At 42.2% G+C, this 21,463-nt stretch overlaps 1 protein-coding gene across 1 annotated transcript in view; it reads right to left on the bottom strand.

Annotated features, from left to right (window-relative positions):
- Nucleotides 1-16,514, bottom strand: part of DUSP10 (dual specificity phosphatase 10) — a 38,632-nt gene extending 22,118 nt beyond the window's left edge. The window contains exons 1-2 of the mRNA XM_038397072.2: nucleotides 16,350-16,514; nucleotides 13,531-14,379 (exon numbers count right to left, since the gene is read on the bottom strand). Coding sequence (XP_038253000.1) covers nucleotides 13,531-14,335 — 805 coding nt within the window. The 5' untranslated portion in view covers nucleotides 14,336-14,379; nucleotides 16,350-16,514. The remainder of the gene's footprint in view (nucleotides 1-13,530; nucleotides 14,380-16,349) is intronic.
- Between the last annotated feature and the right edge of the window lie 4,949 nt (nucleotides 16,515-21,463).

Below are 21,463 nucleotides of genomic sequence, written 5' to 3'. Positions count from 1 at the left end.
TTTGCCATAAGCTCTATAGGAGATACTGCAACTTGTTTCTTCAGAGGACAAGGGTAACCAACTCTCATCCAAAATGCTATTGCAAAGGGAGCTACAATTCCATCAGCCCCACATACAGCTGGTGCGAAATTGACTCATTACACATTGATAACCCATACTGGCACTTCCCTAGTAGCCAATTCATTACCGAAGAACTTAAAAAAAAAAAAAAATCAAAACACATCCCTAAGTTAAGTAAAGAAAAACTTTTCGTAGTAAAGGAAACCTTCATAATGTGATTTAATGCGGCATTATCTTACAGATTCAGCAGTCAGCCTGGAGCAATGGTTCAGAGGCATGAGCTGTCCCCTCAAAGTATTGTTAATGCTGGACCCTGATGGCCATTTATCTCTCAACAAAAACTAAACTAGATTAGTTTATAGGGCATAGGTATGCAGAGAACTAAATGAAGGAAAGCAAAGTGAAAGAGAAGAGTCTTGTATGGAGTTCTCAGAGCAGGTAGTTCAGCAGTCGCGTCTCTCTTATGGGAGATATGTCCCTAGCCTAGGTCCAGCTCCTTCAAAGAGTTCTGCCTGCAGCACTCACAAGCCTCCCCGTACTGACCAGCAGTTTCATTGTGCCAGTGGATATAAATGTTGTGGGAGCTCAGGGAGGGAAGCAAGACCCCTCAGGCAGCACATGCCAATCCTTTCCCCAAGGATGCTGAACAATCACTATATAAAACTTGCATTTGATAGGTAGTCACTGCAAAGAGATTGGAGCACCACAGCGACAGGGTTCACGCTGGCTTGTTACTCAGTAGATTGGTTACTCTCTTGTACCAGTTAGGGAAGGGGGCTCCCTGTCACCATTAGGGAGATAACAATCCATAGTTGTTCAGAGGAGAATTGCCATGGTGCAAGGCAGTGCATAGGTCAGCCTGCAGCAGTCTCAAGATGACACCCAATCCCCCAGGGTAGAGCCACAGCACTGGGTTGCCCACAGGCAACCCAGACAAGACGACACTTAGAGCATCTCCCTGAGCTGCCTAACTTATGCCAATAGCCACATTGGCTCTCACCAGCCCAGAACTGAAAGAATACAAAAGGTGTTACCCCACATTGTCACACCTTTCCTCCCCTCATTCCCTGGAACTCTTTCTGCCCAGAACTTTTTTTAGGGCATGTGATATGTATCATTCCTATACATCAAAAAACAATAGTAATCCACCCTGGAGCTCATAAATGCATCAATCACCATGGCCAGGTCTGTGGTTGACAGGATGGGTGCGATCTTTTGACCAGCTCCAGATGGAAAGTAGGAGTGCTTTGCCACTACAGCTACTAGGCCACCCTAGATCACCGAGCATCTCAAAAGGACCAAGGTTGTAGACCAACTTCATCTGAGTTCTGCACTCGTTCCCACTTCCCCCACTGCATCTCCTAGAGTAATCAAAAAGGAACAAGGAAAAGAATTCTAAACAGTAGCCAAATAACAGACCTTAGATCTCCACATACATTGGGAAACATTGGCTCCATTTACAACTTTATACAAGAGTCCCTCTAAACAGAATTTGTACAGAGACAGAGAGAGAGAGAGAGAGAGAGAGAGAGAGTCTCTTTAAGATGCTTCCCTCTAATATTTAAGGAGTCTACAAAAAAACATTAACTAAAGAATGACTGAATGCTGGGCAAAGCCTTCTCTTCCCCAAACTTGACATCCAAGAGGCCAGCAAGTAGCCATAATGAACAAGTAGCACCATGCTCCTGTATGGAGAGGTTTTCCACACAATTCTTGTGGAAACTTCAGTTTGACTGTATCATTTCTATCCACTTGATTAGTCATGACTGCTGCTGAAGGAAGAGCTTTTCTGTGGGAAGATGATGCTACTCTTCCTGTGAAGCTGGTTCCCTAGGCCTGAATCATAAAGTGATATACACACAGGAGAGAGGGAGGAGAGAAATGGGAAAGAGAAATGCAAAGTAATAGGAGAAAGACAACAATGAGAGAAGGCATGATCTCTCACACTGCTTTAAATACATCCAATGTCATGGACTTCCAGTAGAAACAGAACCCTGAACACAAGCCTTGGCAGGTAAGGGTGGAAGGAAATGAGTCTACATTATCCAGTGATTAGAGCATAGGACTGGGAAAAAGGAAACCCAAAATTCTAATATCTGCCACTGACTCACTGAGTGGCCTTGGTCTAAACTCAGCCTGGCTCTCAGTTTCTCTGTTTGTAAATAGGTCATAATGCCTCACAAGTGCGTTGTGAGGAGTAATGCAATACTCTACATAGCTCATTTTATTTTAAAATTGCCATTTGGAATTTAAATGTGTATGTATATATTCTGCTACTGATGTGATTATGAAAAGCTGAAAATTAAAATATCAAATATGTTTAGTCTCAAAACTGCCAGTGAATTTTAATAGCTTCAGTAGAGAGCATAGGAAACACTTACACTATCTTTGCAGAGACCAAAGCCAAGAGTATTCTATTATTTCAGAGGAGCTAGAAGCTGTCATGGTCTCAGAACAGGTCAATTGCTTAACAATAGCTTTTGTTTTATAACATTATTGGCCAGTCACTTATATAAGAGCCAGTTTCAGGCTTTAGCATAGTAAACTGACAAAACCATCGCATTCAACTAATGTAACAGACGCTTGCAAGTTACGCCCAATCCTCTGGTTTTATGAATTTCCCAAGGCATTTTTACAAATAATAATTCATGTGCATAATTCTTGCAAGGGCAAGGGATGACACGTTTCCTTTTATAACAGACATCTTTCAAGTCATCTCTTCTCCCTTTCAGTGAATCAAAAGGGGGGCTAACTCAAACATTCTAAAGATTTTCAAAAGCTTTACTATAGTAATACAGATTTGAAACAAATGTGTTGAGATCACTCAAAATTTTATTTCCTTCTTGGATCCCAACCAGTCTACTATTATTAGCACTAACAAAGTGTTTTATATCTTTAAAGTGCTCACTAATAGTAACTGGGACAGAGGTTGCCATATACCCCCAGTCAATGAACAGTGGTAGCTCAGAGGTAATTTTGCCAATTCATGACAATTGCGTGTTTCACTTTAAGGCCCAGTTCCTAAAGACAGACCACTATATGGAAAACTCAGCTTTCACATTTTTAAAATAAAAGTTTCTATCCTTCATTGTTGCAGAAAAAAAATGGGGTGGGGGGAAGAAATCACAGTACATAAGAACCCAATGTTTATCATGTATTTATAACGTTATGATTGGGGTGGGGGAGGAGAGACTGAATCATGATATTTCAAAGTTTGGGTTTGGCAAGGCTGCAAATGACATAGTACTAAAGCACAGAAAAATTATTGTTGATAATTCTGGGTCAATTACATATAATGTTAACCACGATAGGCAAATTATTAGCTCTATTTTATAAGTCAGGAGTTGGGAGAGATTAAAAAGAAAACCCAGACAGATTAAAATGACTTGCCCAAAGCCTCCCAGCAAGTTCATTATGTAGGTTTAATCACACTGGGCTAAAGTTATCACTGCAGTGACTTGACAGTTATAGTCATTCTCCCAGATTGTGCACAGATCATGGATGCACAGATACACCCTGCACATGCAGATCTCCCGTCTTCTCCACAGAAGAGGATGCTACCTCCACCATGCTATCCCTCCCCCACCCCAAATCCCACAGAGGACATTCTACAGGCCCAGGATCTGCAGCAGGATAGGAAGACATGTTCTCCTTAGAGAATAACAGAGCTTATGGGTGGGGTGTTGGAAATCAATGCTGAAACTTTCCCTTCCAAACAGATTTTTCCAGGTTTGTTGTTGCCCTGAAGGTGAATTTTAATTTGAGCAAAAATAATCCCCAGTACAAAACAGTTCGAAAGATTTAACAAAACAAAACACAGCAGCTCTAATGATGAAGCCTCTTGGGGAGAAAGTATCAATGTGGTAGAGAAGTGCCCCTCACTGACTGTTCTGGAATGTTCAATGGCCAAAAGAGGCCAAGCTGCAAGGCTTTGAAAGTTAGCATTGTACACATGGACATAATTTTTATGTGTCAATAATGTTATAAGCAGAGGCAGGGTACAACTGCATAGTGGTCTACTTGTATTTATTTGGGGGGCGAGAGTGGAGGGGCTGGTAACCTGGCCTGATCCCACAGACAGTTGTGTCCACAGTAGTTTTGGGACTTAGTGGGACTAGCCACATGAGTAAAGCTATTGCATGCATGTTCATAGGATCAGGAATTTAGTGTGCAGTAAGTGAGGCACAGGTCTGCAAGAGACATACAAGTTGCATTAACCCAAACAGACATTCAGTGATATGGAAGGAACTGTTCTCTCATTTTTTCTTCAGTATTCCCTCCAGCAATATTGCCAACTCTTGCAAGTTCAATCGTGGGATTTCCAATATTTGGCCCTTTTTTTTTTTTTTTTTTTTTTTTAAAAAGAGAGAGAGAGAGAGAGAGACCAGATGCTGGCACCCTGGGATTAACTGAGAAGCTCAGCTTTCATTTAAAAATAAATAAATGAATAAATAAATAAAAGTTTCTAGCCCTTATGGTTGCAGACAAAAGCTTGAACACTGAGTGCACCCTAAAGGCTTAGAAACAAGGCAGCAAATAAAAATAACTCCAAGTGTTGGGGTTTTTTTTAATCTTATGGTATTTAAGCCAAAAACTCATGATTTTTTTGTAGCCTGTGAATACATTTAGAAGATTCTATGTTGGGATCAGTAACAAAGTTAAGAGAATGGTACAGTTGCACAGTTCAAGCTGTATGCTCAATCTTAGCTCTGCTCTCTTGTGCTTATATACCTAAAAGATTGTTGTAAAATGGACAATGATCAATTGTTCTCCATGTCCACTGAGGGTAGGACAAGTAGTAATAAGCTTAGTTTGTAGCAAGGGAGATTTAGATAGTGCAGGAGGGAGGCATAAGGGAATCTCATTATAACCATAGTTAAGCACTGGAACAAGTTACCTATGAAGATTGTGGAATCTTGGTGGATTTTAAGAACAGGCTACATAGAAACTTGTCAAATAATTTGGGTATACTACTACAGGCTCAGCATGGGAGTGATGAATTAGATGACCTTTGAGGTCCCTTCCAGCCCTACATTTCTAGGATTCTATATGCATTATGACAATTTTTATACTACATGATTGCATATTTCCTTAAATACAAGGTCATGCATTTACCCTCCTCCCACACATGTGGTAAACTGCAAGTCTATGTGAAATAACCTTCCTGGGGTTGTCTGCATAAACACAGTGGCAGTAGGAAGAGCTACATTTCTATATCTAAAAATTGTAGCAAAGTTGAATGCTTCACTATATTACTGAGAAACGGTGTGTGATCATGAGAATAAAAACCACGTACAGACACCCACACACAGTTAAGGTTGCATGTTTGGTCCTACTTTGGGCATTTCTTGGCTTTTGAATCCTAAAATATGCAACCTTAACATTCTCTTACTTATTCCATCAAAAAACACATGTTAAAAAGTCACAGCTTGAAGCCCGGTAGTTGATCCCCCACAGCACATTTCAGATTTATTATAAACCCACAGTAATCTTAAGAATCTTTGAGTATTAAGCACAGTAACAATGTCAGCTGCTACTTTGAAGGAAAAAATCCACCACGTGTGCAAACTTAAAAGGCATTATGCAGACATATTTGCATTAAGCAGTGTCCAGGTTACCACTCAAGCCTAGAACATAAATGTGGTTTTGATGTTTTGTTTGTACAGTAGGTTAGCTTTGTACATCCACCAGACAACTAACAATAACACTCAGTGGTGACCAATGAGCCAGCAGGTGAAGAAACTGATCTGCCTTGCAGCCTTAAGGAAGGTTTCTCCAAGCAACGTTTGAGGTTCATTTTTGGGTCAGTGTGTCAAAGCCACAAGCAGCAATAGTGCAAGGTGTCTCATGTTCATTGCTTAAAAAGAGGCTTTTTTTTCCCCTTTACCTCAGGAAAAAACACACATGAACTATCCCCAAGGTAAAAAAAAAAAAAAATACCATGAGGATAAGGCACTGGAATAGGGTTACTTATCTCAGGTAAAACTAAACAGCCCTATACCCCTTCCAGGAGCTCACCTTGGCAAATGTACTTGAAGTAAAACTGAAGTACTTTAACTACATTGTATTTTTACCTCAGGACAGTTCACGCAGGTTAGTTACCCCAAGTTAAGAAGAACACATCTTTTTTGGCAGTGAAGACAAGGCCAGTGCTGTACCTGGTACTGTAGTTAAGCAGGGACTGCTGCCAGGACTGTCAATCCAGCACTTAACAGCATTAAACTTACACTGAAGGGGGATCTTAAATATGCAATATTACCAAGAACAATGAAACTTTAGTAGTGGGTACTGAATGTCCCTTACCAAACAGGGTGAAGAGAATGAATGACAGTATTAGTAAATTTAGCGACCCAAAACCCAACTCCATAGTCTTTTGCAGATCTATGCATTGCTAATTCCCTTCACCCAATGCCAGCTCTTATCTAGTGCTAAACCTGCCACTCACATTGTAGGTGATGTCACACCCAGCATTACAGAGACGGAGCCAGCCTCTAAAAAGGGATGGTAAATCCAGATTGTTCCTCCCAAATATTGCAGGGATGGTTCTTCAAAATAGTTTGCTTTTTAATATTCTTATTGTGGATCCCCAAGGTATAAGAATACTGAAAACCCTTGAAAGAGAAAAATGCAACATTGGAAGGAAAACAGGACTTCTTACCCCTACACAGAGACAGTCTCCTGCTTTCTTCAAGGCTGAATGTGACATAACCAGCAGCATAGTGCATGCTGGGACACCACACAATAGATACCATTTATTTTGGAGGCAAGGACAGCATGTCATGTAGCTGCAAAGAGAAAGTAGTTTTCAGTTTCTTATGCAGCAATGTCCCTTTAATGCCGTTTAAGGGATTAAGAATGTTAAATTTTCCAATAATATTTGTGCTTCAGTTTACCTTGTATAAACCCATGTACATAACTGGAGTGGAGAGAGAATGTAGACAAGGCCTTAGTGTTATCAACCACAGGAAAAAAAGAGTGGTAGTTTTAACACATTAGCTAGTATATATTACAATCTTAGGGTGAAATCCTGGCCCTAGTGAAGTCATTGGGAGTTGACATTGATCTCAGTGGGGCCAGAATTTTACAAGGCAAGTTTTATTTTGAATCACACTAGGATTTTCACGTGTTAGTTAATATTTAAAATTACAAGTTTTTCCTAGTGTAGTTATGGTCTTATTCATTGGGGGTACACAGAGATCTCCCAGGGGAGACCTCAACTCAGCTAGATATTTGCCTACTTTTACAACAGGCTACCTAAAAAGCACTCATGAAGTCAATACAAACTAAAATGTCATATAGACTAGGACTTGTTTTTACTGCTCTATATATACACACACTGAACTTTAAGTACAATATTTATAAAATAAATAGATTGGAATATAATTACATGGTAAAAATGAGAACGTAAGCAATTTTTCAGTACTAGTGAGCTGTCACTTTTGTATTTTTAAGTCTCATTTTTTAAGCAAGTAGTTTTTAAGTGAGGTGAAACTTGGGGGGCATGGAAGAAAAATCAGACCCTTGAAAGAGGTACAGTAGTCAGGAAAGGTTGAGAGCCACTGGTCTAATTGACTTCAGTGCATTGAGATCCCTGGCAGAAATACATGCTAAGTTTTCGTATATTCTATTGGCCAGTAGTTTTGGTCAGTCACTCAGAGCAGAATTTGATCCATAATTACACATCTGCAAATTTAGAGTAACTCTGACATGAACGGAGTTACTCTATAATTACAACAAAACATAACCATGTTTATTTCTGAAAAGAAAACTAACATCAGGTACAGAGAAGCAAGCAGATAACTATTTCACAGTGAGCTTAGTGTGTGACATTAGATGGACATTTATTTAAAAATCTACAAAGCTCTGCATTCTTTAGGAATTATTTTAACTTTCTTGATAGCTGTTTAAGTTAGGAGTCTGGAAATTATTCTTAGATCATCACAATAAACACCAAACAGCTTGATGGCAGGTTTTACACTCATCACTGTAACAAGACCTAAAACACTTCACTTCATTTATTCCCTCATTAGATGAACAGTGTAAAGATAGAACACCAGAACAGAAATCAGCTCTTCACACCAAGAGGAAAACAAAAGGAGTTACAAGGAACTAACTGAGCTTTAGCCACATTTCTTTGGGTTCATATAACCCAATTGTGCACAATACTGTGAAAAGCATCAAGACTTTCTTTAGAAAGAAACCCCCCTTGACAATCTGCATGATTGACAATCTGCCAATCCCATGCATTCAAAATCTCAAATCAGCCTGTCCCCTTTAAAAAACAAAAACGAACAAAACAAACAAAAACGTGATTGGCTTGAAAAATCATGTTTTGTTTTAAATGATCTCCCTTCACCCTGCAACGTATCTTCTGGTTTCTGAGCCTTGACAATTCATTTCCTGCCCCAGATTTTTCCCTTCAATACCAGAGGGGGGGAAAAACAAAACCAACACCACTTCATTTATAATTAAAGCAGAGATATTTATGTAATTACCCAACTCTAAGAGCTGGGGATTTAAGGGGGAAAAACCAAAAACATAAAAAGCAAAACATCAAGTATCACAAGACTTGTGATAAAATTGCAAGGGTCGGCAATATTGCTTCACCTGTGGATTAGTCACTAATAGGAGAAGAATTCCCCCGATAAGGCACTGAGGCCCCTCCACACCATGGGTGAAGTCCTGGAAGTGTTGCTATTAACTTCAATGGGGCCAGGATTTCACCCCAGGTCTCTCCCTCCCACCCCGTTCCATGGGTCGATGAGGCCAAGGACCAAGCCATCAGGACTCCCAAGTCTACTTCCACTGAATGCAATGACTATTTTTCCATCAGCTTCAAGGAGAGCAGAAGTAGGCCCACATCACTGACTTTTCCCACCCACTGACTTCGGGGGAAATTGAACCTACCCCCAAGAACAATGAAAGGCAAAGCAAATTGTGTAAGTGCCTCTAGTCATTTAGCAGAACTGGTGAAAGACACCACTGTGATCAATTCTGTATGTGGTACACTAAGAGAAAAAGATGATGATATGCAAAGAAATCCAGCCACTAAAGAAAGTGCCTTTAGTTTCTGATAACTACTTGACACTAGCATCTACTGTTAAAGGGAAGAAAAAAGGGGAAGTTGGGATGAGGGAGTGGGGGGAGAAAGCTATTTGACATACTGTATGCAACCAAACCAAAGCTTTGGATTTCATCAGGATAAAATAAAAAGCAGTTTAAGTTTATACACAATTTGACAATAATGCTAAAAATATAATCTGATATATACTTCTGTAGATATAGAAGTTCTTGTATATGTTATTCAAGAGGCATAGCAGCATTTCAAACTTGGCTTTTGAAGTGCTTAAATCAAATACAAATCTTACCTTAATTTTTAAAGAAAAAAAATGTACCCCATAACTAGAGGAAGTGGCAAAGAAATAGTGAAGAGAAGGCAGGTGGGAGGGGGAGGAACATTAGAGAGATTAAAAATCCCTACATAAAACAAAGGCAAGCCCAATCACATTCAACACTGCCCAAATTTGTCTTCTTGTTGCAGCCCCAGTACAACATGTGGTCCTGTTGAAATTAATAACTTATTTTTAATGTTAAATTAAGCCAGGTTGCTTAAGTGTTCATGCCAATGGAAAAATTTAAAAAGTGTATTTTAAATCAATAGATCAGTCTGGTTTTTGGAAAGCACACAATATGTCCCTCACTGCTTTAAAAATAAATAAATAAAGATTCAGACATCTAGAACAAGATACATCTTGGACTGAAGTCACCAAACAGAAGAATTGTAAATTAAAGCAGTAATTTAATCCCCAAGGCCAAGGGCCTGGAGGTTCTCTGATCAATTTCTCCTCAATGTGACACTGCAACACTAAAACAGCAACAAGGTTGCTTGGTTGACAGGCAGCACCATACATGGAGAACATGGCACCAGATCAGGGGGACATAAATTTGGACGGCAAGGTTAGCAACCAATGTTTACAAACATAAAACAGAGGATCAGATGGGCCAGCAATAAATTATGACTGGATTGCTGTGAGCAAGAGAAATCTTCTAAAATAAAAAGCAACGAGGCTTTATATCCTCTCTTCAATTTTAGTTCAATCCCTAAACACACACACGCACACGCTATTGAAGCATGATGGAAAAATCCTATCTGACAACTGGAACTAAATAACAAGCACTTCTACTGCCACTTTCCAGGCATGGAAGCCTAAGCAGAGCCTTATTAGTTACTCTATAATAATCCCAACTCCAAGAGGCCCCTACTGAGACCCCATTTCAAATCTGGGAGGGTGGGGAGGAAGAAGAGGGTTTAAAAATCAAGATAACCTGGTTAAAATGGGAGAGCTCTTGGCCCTCCTCTGCTTGATGTGCTTTCCCAAGCTAGTTCCATTCCCTTTAAACCACAGTTAATACAGAGGTTTTTCTTCCCTTGTCCTTTACCTCAGTTTCATCCCCCCCCCCCACACACACACACCTTGGCAAAAATAGTTCAGAGGGAACATCTGATTGCTGAGGGGGTGGGGGAGAGAAAGAGATCCAAACTCTATTAAGAGAGAGAGTCTTCTGAGCCAACCACTAAATGCTTCTCACCAATTTTAAAATGGTCTGCTTCAGAGCAGGACCAAAGTAGTGTGTACTGGGTGATTTTGCAAGCATTTTATGAAATCTCAGCAGAGCACCCAGCAGTTAGCATCAGTAAAGGAGGGTATAAAAGCCATGTTTCAAGCATGACATCTGGGTGGACTTGCTCGCTACTGTTACAATTGCCGAACATCTCACTGATACCAAATATCTATGCAGATAAACCATAGCTACCACACAGTACATCAGGATCCTGGAATTGTCATGATGCGATGTCATTTACCCATATCTTTCTTACAAAGAAATATAGAAAAAGATCTTTTTCTATAAAAATTTTCTTTGCTGAAAAAGGTACAAGTGTCAAGACAAGGAGGGGGGAAGGAAAGCTTTGTTAAGACAGAACTATGGTCAATAGTAGCATTGAATTTAAAAGGAAGGAATTTAAAATTCACTGCACAAACGTGTCTCTCTGTTCCTTTTGTATGCATAAGAATCATGATGGCCTAATGATTTCAGTGAAAGTCTATTGGGAACCAGTTGCAACTGTCAAAATCAAATCAGTGTCACTGTGACTTGCCGTTAATGCACAAGAAAGCCAAAACATTATTTTAAGGTTTAAACAAAATCATGAAGGCTGCCACAAAATCTCTAATTCAGCTTCATTCTTTGACCCATCTACTTCCACAGAGTCCTCTAGCAACTCTCAGAACACCAAGTTTAACTGCCATATTCTTTGGGATACGATTGCAAGGCTAGAAGAAATTACCTCTGAGGAAGATTAAGGAAGTTCAATATGTACAGTTTGGGTAAACCATGGCTAAAGGAGAGGGAAGGGCCAAACTGTCAACCAAGTATTTGAAGGGTCTAAATACCAAGGAAAGGGAAGACATTTTGGATGGCAACAGAAGTACCAGAATGAAATGAAGAAAAAAGTAAATATCTTCAGACAGTATTAGACTGTGGAAAGCTTTTCAAAGTGGTGGACGACATCACTTGAAACACTGAAAATTAGACTGGACAAAGCATTAAAAAGTTCTTCAAAAGAGATTTTTCCTGCAGACAACTTCAGAGCAGAGAAATTGTTTTCTGGGCCCTCTCAACATTCCAGCCCTGCACAGTGTAAAATATTTTGAGATCCAAATGATCAGCCACCAGAACAGGTAGTATACCATGGTAGTCCACAGACTGATCTGAGAACTCAGACTAGTTAGGTTAATACCTCTTCTTCTTCTTTTACCCAACCCCTATTGCCCATCTCCAACTTTTATGAGCTAAGTTTTATGAAGACTAAAATAACAGACAGCAAGACTACTAGAAATCTACGGTCCCCAAAAATCAATTTGATCTAAAATATTTGGGTAGAGTATTGCATCTTCTTGGGTCTTTGCCCCTTTACTATAAATATTTCTAGTCCAAATGCTTATAGTTAGGAAAAATTAAAATTCTGCACAGACATTAGGAATCGAGGAAGTCTGTTTCCTCCCTTTCTTTCCACCTATCTTCACAGTCAGACAGCATATTCATTTAAAAAACAAACAATAAAACCTAAACACCAAGGTCTATCAGCTCCATGTTTTATATATAAGACACATGCTAAGATCTTCCTCCCCTCTCTTAATCATAGACTCATAATAAATGGAGAGCTGGAGGGACTTTTGGAGGTCATCTCATACAGCCCCCTATGGGACCAAGTATACCTAGACCATCCCTGACAGGTGTTATGTCTAACAACCTGTTTTTAAAAACCTCCATTTATGGGGATTCCACACCCTTCTTTAGAAGCCTATTCCTATTAACTAGCCTTATAGGTAGAAAGTTTTTCCAAATATCTAACCTAAAGCTCCCTTGCTGCAGATTGAGCCCGTGACTTCTTGCCCTACCTTCAGTGGACACGGAAAACAATTGATCACCATCCTTTCAATAAGAGCACTTAACAGTCTTCAAATGTGTTCAGGTTCCTTGAGTCCTCTTCTCTCAAGACTAAACATGCCCAGGTTTGTTTAGTTTTTGGGTTTTTTTTTTTTTTTTTTTTTTTAAAAAAAAACCTTTCCTCATAGGTCAGGTTGTCTAATCCTTTTATCATTTCGGTTGCTCTCCTCTGGATCCTCTCCAGTTTGTCTACATCTTTCTGAAGAGTGGCGTCCAAAACTAGACACAGCACTCCAGCTGAGGCCTCATCAGTGCCAACTAGAGCAGGACAATTACCTCCCGTGTCTTACATACGACACTCCTGTTAAAAAACCCCAGAACAATATTAGCCTTTTTAGCAAATATATCATGTTGTTGCCTCATTTGGTTTCTGATCCACTGTATCCTCCATATACTTTTCACCAGTACTACTGCCTAGCCACTTATTCCCCACTTTTTGCAGCTGTGCATTTATTTTTTCTTTCTTAAGTGTAGTACTTTGCACTTGTCGTTACTGAATTTCGTAATGTTGATTTCAGACAAGTTCTCCAATTTGTCAAGGTTGATTTTAATTCTAATCCTGTTCTCCATACTGCTTGCAACCCCTCCCAGCTTGGTGTCACCTGTAAGTTTTATAAGAATGCTCTCCAGATCCATTATCCAAGTCATTAATGAAAACACTGACTAGTACCAGACCCAGGACAAACCCTGTGGGATCCCACCAGCTACATCCTTCCCCCCCCCCCCAAGTTTGATAGCGAACCATTGAGAACTACTCTGATGATGGTCCTTCAACAGCTGTGCATCCGCATTATAGTAATGTCATTGAATGTTCCTTTTGCTATTGATGACTCTATACATATAGGATTCCCAAATAGATTTTAAGTGTACATCTTTCAATCAAGCAAAAAAACCTGGATATTTATGGAGAAAAGACACAAGAAACCAGCAGATTACTTTGGGGGTAGTGGGTAGAAGTACCTTTCAGAACTAGAGGTTCCTTGCCTTCTCGCTTGAGTGACTCCAGCACTATGTGGAGTGGCTGGGAAGGCATTACTCGGCTTGGCTCATTGGTATTCTCATCATAAACTATAATTTCTTTGGAAAAGATCCTCTTGAAGGAGTCCTTGCCTTCCCGGCAGGAGATCAAGTCCAAGACAGTGATCTTGCCCTGCTGGAGCCTTCTCCTGCTGATCTTGTCAGAACAGTTAATGTGAACAGCCCCTTGAATGTGACTCTTATTGTACTCCATGAATGGCCTGCAGTCAATGATGACAGGCCCTTGGTTCTGTTGGTGGCTCTTGTTGCATTTGGTCATCTTTTTAGCCAGATCATTAGGGTAGATAGTTTTTATGCTAGCTAGTTGCTTGGTTGTGCCTGAGGCTGGGCTCCCCACTCCACCTGATGGACTCAATGCGCCCGTGTTCTCATTGTTGTTGACCATTTGGTTAGCTGGGCAGGTAGTAGAGGTTCCTACGTTGGTAGTGCTGCTGGTGCTTGCTTGAGTTTGGGCCTGATTGTCCTTGTCGTAAGTTGCCACAGTGCAGCAACTGGCGCTGCTGCATCCACAACTCAGAGAGCGTGCAGAGCTGTTGGATGAGGGCATATACGTGAGATTAGCAGCCTTTAGGGACACAACAGCTGTGCCAAGGAGACTTGTGTGACTCTCACTGGCAGAAGAAGCAGATTCAAGGTAGCTAGAGTCTAAACAAAGGTTGAGATCCTGAGGTCTTACTGGCCTTGAAAGTGCCACTACTACCCTGTCGTCTAAAGGAGATGGAGGCATGAGGAGGCTGAGAATTGGCAAGTCAAGAAGAACTCAAGATCTGTCTGCAAAGGGAAAAAGAAAAAGGATCACATGAAACATACAGGGTCAGAGATTTCTAAAAGCTGTTTCTGATACTCATCACTGACTAAGAGTGATCAGCTCAGTGCAGTTAATGAAGGAACCTCTCCCACTCCTGCAGCAAAAACTTCAACTCTTTACGCAAAGAGAAAGCAGAACATGCAATTGGCCTTCCGTGCAACTAGTCGACATTCATTTACATGCAGATGCTGAGCTACCCGCAGATGCTGAGCTACCCTGAAGCCTTAAGGCTGCAAAGCATGCAACTGAGAGAGATAATAAAAAGGCATGTTCTCTCATTTCCTCTGCTCACAGCAAGGGACAGAACTACTGGCGTGGCTCGACAACTCATTGGAATGCACAGCAGCTAAATACATCAGAGGCAGATGTGCAACTTTTCTAGCAAGCTTGAATAAAACTAGCCTTGGAATAAACCCTTGAGAAAGCCATTTGAAAGCTTGAACCCATACAGAGGCATAACAAGAAACAGAAGATGCCAGAGATCATTATGTAATTGAAAGGTACAAGCCTGCATTCCATCTCTCCTTTTTAGATCCTAGTACAATTCTAATAGCTCACAAAAGCTTATGCTCAAATAAATTTGTTAGTCTCTAAGGTGCCACAAGTACTCCTTTTCTTTTTGAGAATACAGACTAACCCGTCTGTTACTCTGAAACCTGGAAACTCTAGCACCTCGAGCAATCCTAGAGGCAGAAGCACCCTCACCCCACAGAACAGTTTTAGAGACTCCAGGAATAAGGGTCCCTCTGCAGCCCCTAGGTCATGATCTTTACAAGCTTTATTGTCTCATCTACTAAGAGACACCGGAAAGTTAGTCACACACACACACACACACACACACACACACACACAAAAGATATCCACCAACTTTCAGAGCATCTGGTACCCCCCTCCTCGAAATACATTCATTCCATCAACCAGCTAACAAATTAAATAAGTCTAACAAAATAAAAGCAACTGAGCACTTCTAATATCAGTTTCCACTCCCGCTTCCAACATTATACTGTCCAGGTCTCCAATACCAACAGCATCCCCTTTTTATATCATGAGTTGTATTCTCTGGCTTGCCTTGGGAAAACAAGTCCCTCCACTTCCTTCTTTTCTCTAAAAAAATCTCTTTGCAGGATGAATTTGAAAACATTTTTACAATGGGGAAAATATTTATCATTTACAGATGAAAGTCAGCTCTAACATGACAGAAGATGAAATCTCAGGGTAGAGACTGATCATCATCCTTTACAAAACGACCCCAGTAGATTGTCTAGCCTATCCTTCCTCCTTTCCTCTTTAAAAGAAAAGAGCCTGACAGTCAAACATAAAGGAAAACTAAAAAGCAATTTCCTCCAGCTAGTAAAGAGGAAAAAAACAGCAGCACAATTAAAAATAAAAGGCAACTAATTTTATTTCAAAATATACATAAAAATCAGTAAGATTACAAAAACACTTCACAGGATTTGATTCCAGGTACAGAGGATTGTTTTCCCAAGGATATATATGCAGTTTTGGAAGAGCTGCATCTCTGCAGCAGAGGGTCGTATATTTCCAGCAAAACCATGAAGTCAGGGAACAGAGCTAACGCAGCCCTATTTAGCACCACTAACCACCACCCTCTCTTGTGTGTGTCTGGGATGAGGAGATAAAGCCAAGGGAGAAGATGCAAGGAGAGCCCTGCGAGCACTCTAGTCTCTCACCCACCCCACTGCAGCAATCCCAAACAAGAAAAGCCGCTGCTCGCATCCCACCAACACTCACTAGAAAGAGCAGAGGTCAGTCATCAGAAGCAGTACCAGCCCACCACCCTTCCAAAAGTAGCACTACATACAGATGAAACTATACCCTTCTCTCAGACTATGTATATCATAGGTGCTGTACCTCTGTGTAACTATATAAACGCTGCCTTCCCCTGTCATTTTGATCAGAGCCTTCCACTTACTTCATAAATAAGTAGATCCCTTCAGCATCCGGCGCTCGTCTGTAGCTACGGAGTTACACGTTAAACCCCCATTCACTGGGCTTCATTGATCTCCCGCTGCAACAGAGTTACTTTCTCTTTTGCTACACTGTAAATGTAAGGTTCGAAAGGGGCGGAGCGGGCGGAGACGGACGGCGCCCTCGCCCAATGGGGGCTCTCCCCTGCAAGCGGGCGGGCTCCGAGCGCCGGGGTGCCACTGGCTGGAGGTGGGGGAGTGGGAGGAGCCGGGGGCTGGGCTCCCGGCCGCTTGGGGATAGTTTATCCGACGTAGCTTGGAGTCCGTTGTGGTATAACACGGGGGGGGCGGGGGGTGATGTCATTGGCAGCCAATCAGAAGCTAGGAAGAGCCGGCCCGAGCCGGAGAGGAGCAGCTGCTCTGTATTTACATGTCAACTGATCCAGCGGGCATGTGCTTAACCCCTTCCGGGGCTGGGTTGTCAATGGGGCGCTCGCTCGCTCCCGCCTTCCCTCCCGCTTCCGTCTCCTGCCTGCCCCCTGGCCTCACTCACTCCCCCGTCTCTGGAGTCCTTCTCCCCGCCCCCCGCCACACGGGCTCGCCTTCTGTGAATGAAACCCTCCCGCAGCAGCCACGGGCGCCGCGCCGCGAGATGGATTTGTTCATGTTAATCCCCCCCCCACACACACACACACACCCCGCCGCAGCAAGGGGCTGACAACGCAGGCGGCACTTGGCAAGAAGACTTGGGGAAGGAGCCGATCCAGCCGCAGGTCGAGCTGCTTCCCCCCCCCGCGGGGCTCTCGGGGCGCAGGAGGGACGCTGTGAGAGGCAGGGGCAGAGCGGTTTCAGAGTAGCAGCCGTGTTAGTCTGATTTCGCAAAAAGAAAAGGAGGACTTGTGGCACCTTAGAGACTAACACATTTATTAGAGCATAAGCTTTCGTGAGCTACAGCTCGCTTCATCGGATGCATTAGGGGCAGAGCGGAGGGTGATAAGCCCACGGCAGCGGAGAACGAGCTCCAAGGTGCGGCAGAGTCACCACCAGCCATGGTCGCAGGTGCTGCTCTGCTGGCTGGCTGCCTTCTCCCCTCCGCCGCTTCCCTGGCTGCAGACCCCCGGCCCCGGGAAGGGCGAAAGTATTATTCTCCCCCCACACACACACGCCCCTCCGGGGATGCAAGAGGCATGAGCCAAAAAAAAAAAAATCACACTCTCGCTTCATTTTATTTTTTTTTTTTTAAATCGCCCTCATTCTAATTGTGACCGCGCGAGTCAGCCCTGCCCTTTAAGGCTGGAAGCTGCCTTTTAAAGAGAGCTGTTGGCCTCTGCTGCCAAACGGCCGCATGTTGGGGAGAGACAATCCCAGCTCAACACCATGGTTCAGCATCTCGTGCTGCCGCCGTCCAGCACCCAGGCCATTCTGGAGCCCTTCCCAGGCCGGAATCAGGGAGCTGGAGCAACAGCATAGCTCTGTCAGCGGGTTTAGGCGGTGCAGGGTCTCACACAGTAGTCTGTCAACACACCGACCCCCCTCTCTCTCACTCACACACCTCTACCTCTCTTTGAGAGGCAGGGAGCGCCGTGCCCTTGGGGATAAACCAGGATCCACCGTCTCTTTGCTCTTATTGTGTTGTTAAAAGGATAATAAGGATGGCAGGTTTCAGAGTAAAAAGAAAAGGAGGACTTGTGGCACCTTAGAGACTAACAAATTTATTAGTAGCAGCCGTGTTAGTCTGTATTCGCAAAAAGAAAAGGAGGACTTGTGGCACCTTAGAGACTAACACATTTATTAGAGCATAAGCTTTTGTGAGCTACAGCCCCCTGCTGCTGGTGATGGCTTATCTTAAGTGATCACTCTCCTTACAGTGTGTATGATAACCCCGTTGTTTCATGTTCTCTGTGTGTGTATATCAATCTCCCCTCTGTTTTTTCCACCAAATGCATCGGATGCAGTGAGCTGTAGCTCACGAAAGCTTATGCTCTAATAAATTTGTTAGTCTCTAAGGTGCCACAAGTACCCCTTTTCTTTTTGCGAATAAGGATTGCAGCAGTTCTGCCTGCTACCGTAGCCGCCTTCCAGCAGAGGCTCAGAACGGTCAGCTAGCGTGCCTGCGAAGAGACTGTAACATGGGAGGAGGGAGGACTTCCCATTTAATAAATCTTTGTAAAATGCTGTGTCAAATAGCCTCTTTTTTCAAAACTTGTCTTTGTCAATTACTTTGAAAAAGCTATGATTTCACGTGCCTTGCTTTTGCCATTTTCCCTCTCCTTGGTTATACTAGTCCCATTCTTTGTTATAGAGTTTGATACAGCCATGATAGGACTGTCACAGCTGTTGTGATTTTGAGTCAGTCTGATCCAAAATTATTTTTTTAAACATTACATATATATATAAGGAATCACTTCACCCACCACGGGAAAGCAGCCACTGCTAGAGCAAAAGCATGGTAAATGTTTAACAGTGCTCAGCAACACTACACAATTGTTTTAGATGCTGTATCTAATTGAAGATACAAGAGGAATTCAGCAAAAACAACAAAGAGGCCTTGGGGCACCTTAGAGACTAACAAATTTATTTGGGCATAAGCTTTCGTAGGCTATAACCCACTTCATCAGATGCATGGAGTGAAAAATACAGTAGGTGGGTATAAATATACAGCACATGAAAAGATGGGAGTTAAAGAAACACCTGGGCAGGAGCTACTCCTAAATATTAGGTGCCTTAAAGGCTGTCTGTGTAGGTTACAAACTAATGTCAGCCCCACCAGCATCTCTCCAATTGCACTTGCTGTTAGTGAACTTATTTAGGAAATATTAAACCCCATAATTCAATCACTAGTGCAGCTCCACCCATGGAAGCTATCGTTTAGCCAAGACTCAGGCCCCTTTATCATGGTGTCATATTACTCGACACTGAGTAGTTTTAGGCAAGAGGGTGATGAAAATGCTTAAGTTATCTCTGAAATACAGTCACCACTACTGCTGTCACCACTGGAGCTAACTGGTGGGGAATAAGTCTAAATTTTCCAGCTTTGGATATAGTCAGCTTATAAACAATTGCATGTTTCATTTCTGTACCTAGAAACAGCACAACCATTCTACTTACAACTGTTAGGAGTATATTTTTCCATCCATATAAAATGTTATAGGGATAATTTGTATAGTCCAGATTATATTTAGACTCAGACTTTAAGGCCAGAAGAGATGATCGGGATCATCTACTCATAAGAGCCAAGTACTTATGTATAGGGCTGTCAGGAAAACAAGAATTCCATTTCCAACAATGAAGATATCATTTGTGTACAGCCCAATGCAGCACAAAACCAGGACCTTTCAGTTTGGGGGGAAAAAACCCACAAAGAGAGATCCCACCCTAGAATAGTCAGTACCCTAGTGATTAGAACAAGGGTCAAGTCCCTCCTTTGAATCAAGAAGAGCAGTGACTTGAAACTGTGTCTCTGACATCCCAAGTAAATGTCCTAATTACTGGACTATTGGCTATTCCAAGCTGGGTCGGGGTGGGGGAGGGATTTCCATGTTTAGATAAGTTTCCTAATAATCCTGTTCCCTCAAAAATAATCATGTGCTACGGAGAGCAGCATCAAAGTGAAAAACACAATAGCTTCTGTGAATGGAAGCTGTAAATCACTCAGAATGCAGCACAAGGTCCCAGTAGAGCACAGAGCCTAACAAGGTAAGTCTGTTAAGTCTCTGCATGCTGTACTTCCTATTAACTATGAGGCCAGCTGCAACCTGCTTCACTTTATACAAATTAGGATCCACCCCCAGACTCCTGGTAGGTAACCAGTGCAATATTCAGATTGGCAAACTTTGGGTTCTTCTGGCCTAAAGTAAAATATCCTAGGGAAAAGGAAAGCAAAGTAGGGATGGGGGCGTGGGGAGGGAAGAGAGACACAAAGTTTCAGAGACAAATTACCAGGGGAACGAAGATGAAAGGGAATCAGACTTTCTGGCAGTATATTTAGACGCAGAAAATTATATAAAATATTTAATTCCTTCCCTTTTTCCAAGTGAACTGCAAGGCAAAAATGAAAACTGGCTTCTGAGCTGCAGGGGCCCACTAATCAACCTGTGGGCTGGCACTCAGCAGCGCTACAAAATTTTAAAATTCTTTCTCCCCCCATCCTGATCTTTGTGAAATCCTCTTAGTATTTGCTGGATCACTGACAATATCTCATAATGCATCAGTATGTCACGTCAGAAATGCTTCAGCTCTCATTGCAATCCAAGCAATCTGGTGAGGTGAAAGAATGATGTCACTCCACTGATCAAAGAAGTGTCTGTAAAATTTAATCTAGAAACTTGAATCTAAATCCCTTTGATTTTCCTGGGTTTGGACAGGAAAGGGGTTATGTGAATTTGAAATACTGAATCCAAATTAAAGCACCAGGGCTTTGGTTGAATCCAAAGCTGGAAAGGGCCCATTTTCCAGATCCATTTCCAAGATGGTGGAAACTTTACGGACAGTAAAATCAAATGTCTGGATTTTAGAGCCAAAATCTCAACGGACAGGTTGCAAGACTTTGATAGCATTGAACACAAATCCCTTGATTCTGTCAACAAACCCAAACCTGGTCTAAACCTAATCAAGATCCAGATCCAGGCACCATCTCCTCGGCCCATCTCTGCAGAAAATCTTCTCCCCCCTGAATGCCTATCAAGTTAGTGGATTCTGTCACAGCTCTAGTCAAGCTCCGCTGCTGGGCACTCACCAGGCTGTGTGTTTGGATCCCAACACTGGATTTGTGTGCTTTTCACTTGCAGAGTCTGAGCAGAGCCAAGGCATAGTCTATGGTTTTGGGTCTCTAGGCAGACTCTCAGTGTACAAATTTCCATCTATCCCTCCCTTCTCAGAGCAGGACCTTACAGTCCAGCTGCGTAGGCCCTGAGACTATGCTTGCTCCCCCAGACTCCACAATACCGTAAGCACACCATTCCTAGAGCTCCAACATTGTGGGTACTCTGGTATAGTTTGTCCCTTCAGGTGTTACCCCAAAAACAGATTTGGAGTATCCTCAGAATAGCTCACCTATTGTCCCTTTCTGGGCTTACCAAGGGTTCCCTCAAAACGGCCCACATGTTCTCCTGTTTAAATC

Source organism: Dermochelys coriacea, chromosome 3 (genome assembly GCF_009764565.3).
Source record: "Dermochelys coriacea isolate rDerCor1 chromosome 3, rDerCor1.pri.v4, whole genome shotgun sequence".
Classification (NCBI taxonomy): Eukaryota; Metazoa; Chordata; order Testudines; family Dermochelyidae; genus Dermochelys; species Dermochelys coriacea.
Note: the sequence above shows the minus strand (reverse complement) of the source record. Positions and strands in the feature narration are given on the sequence as shown.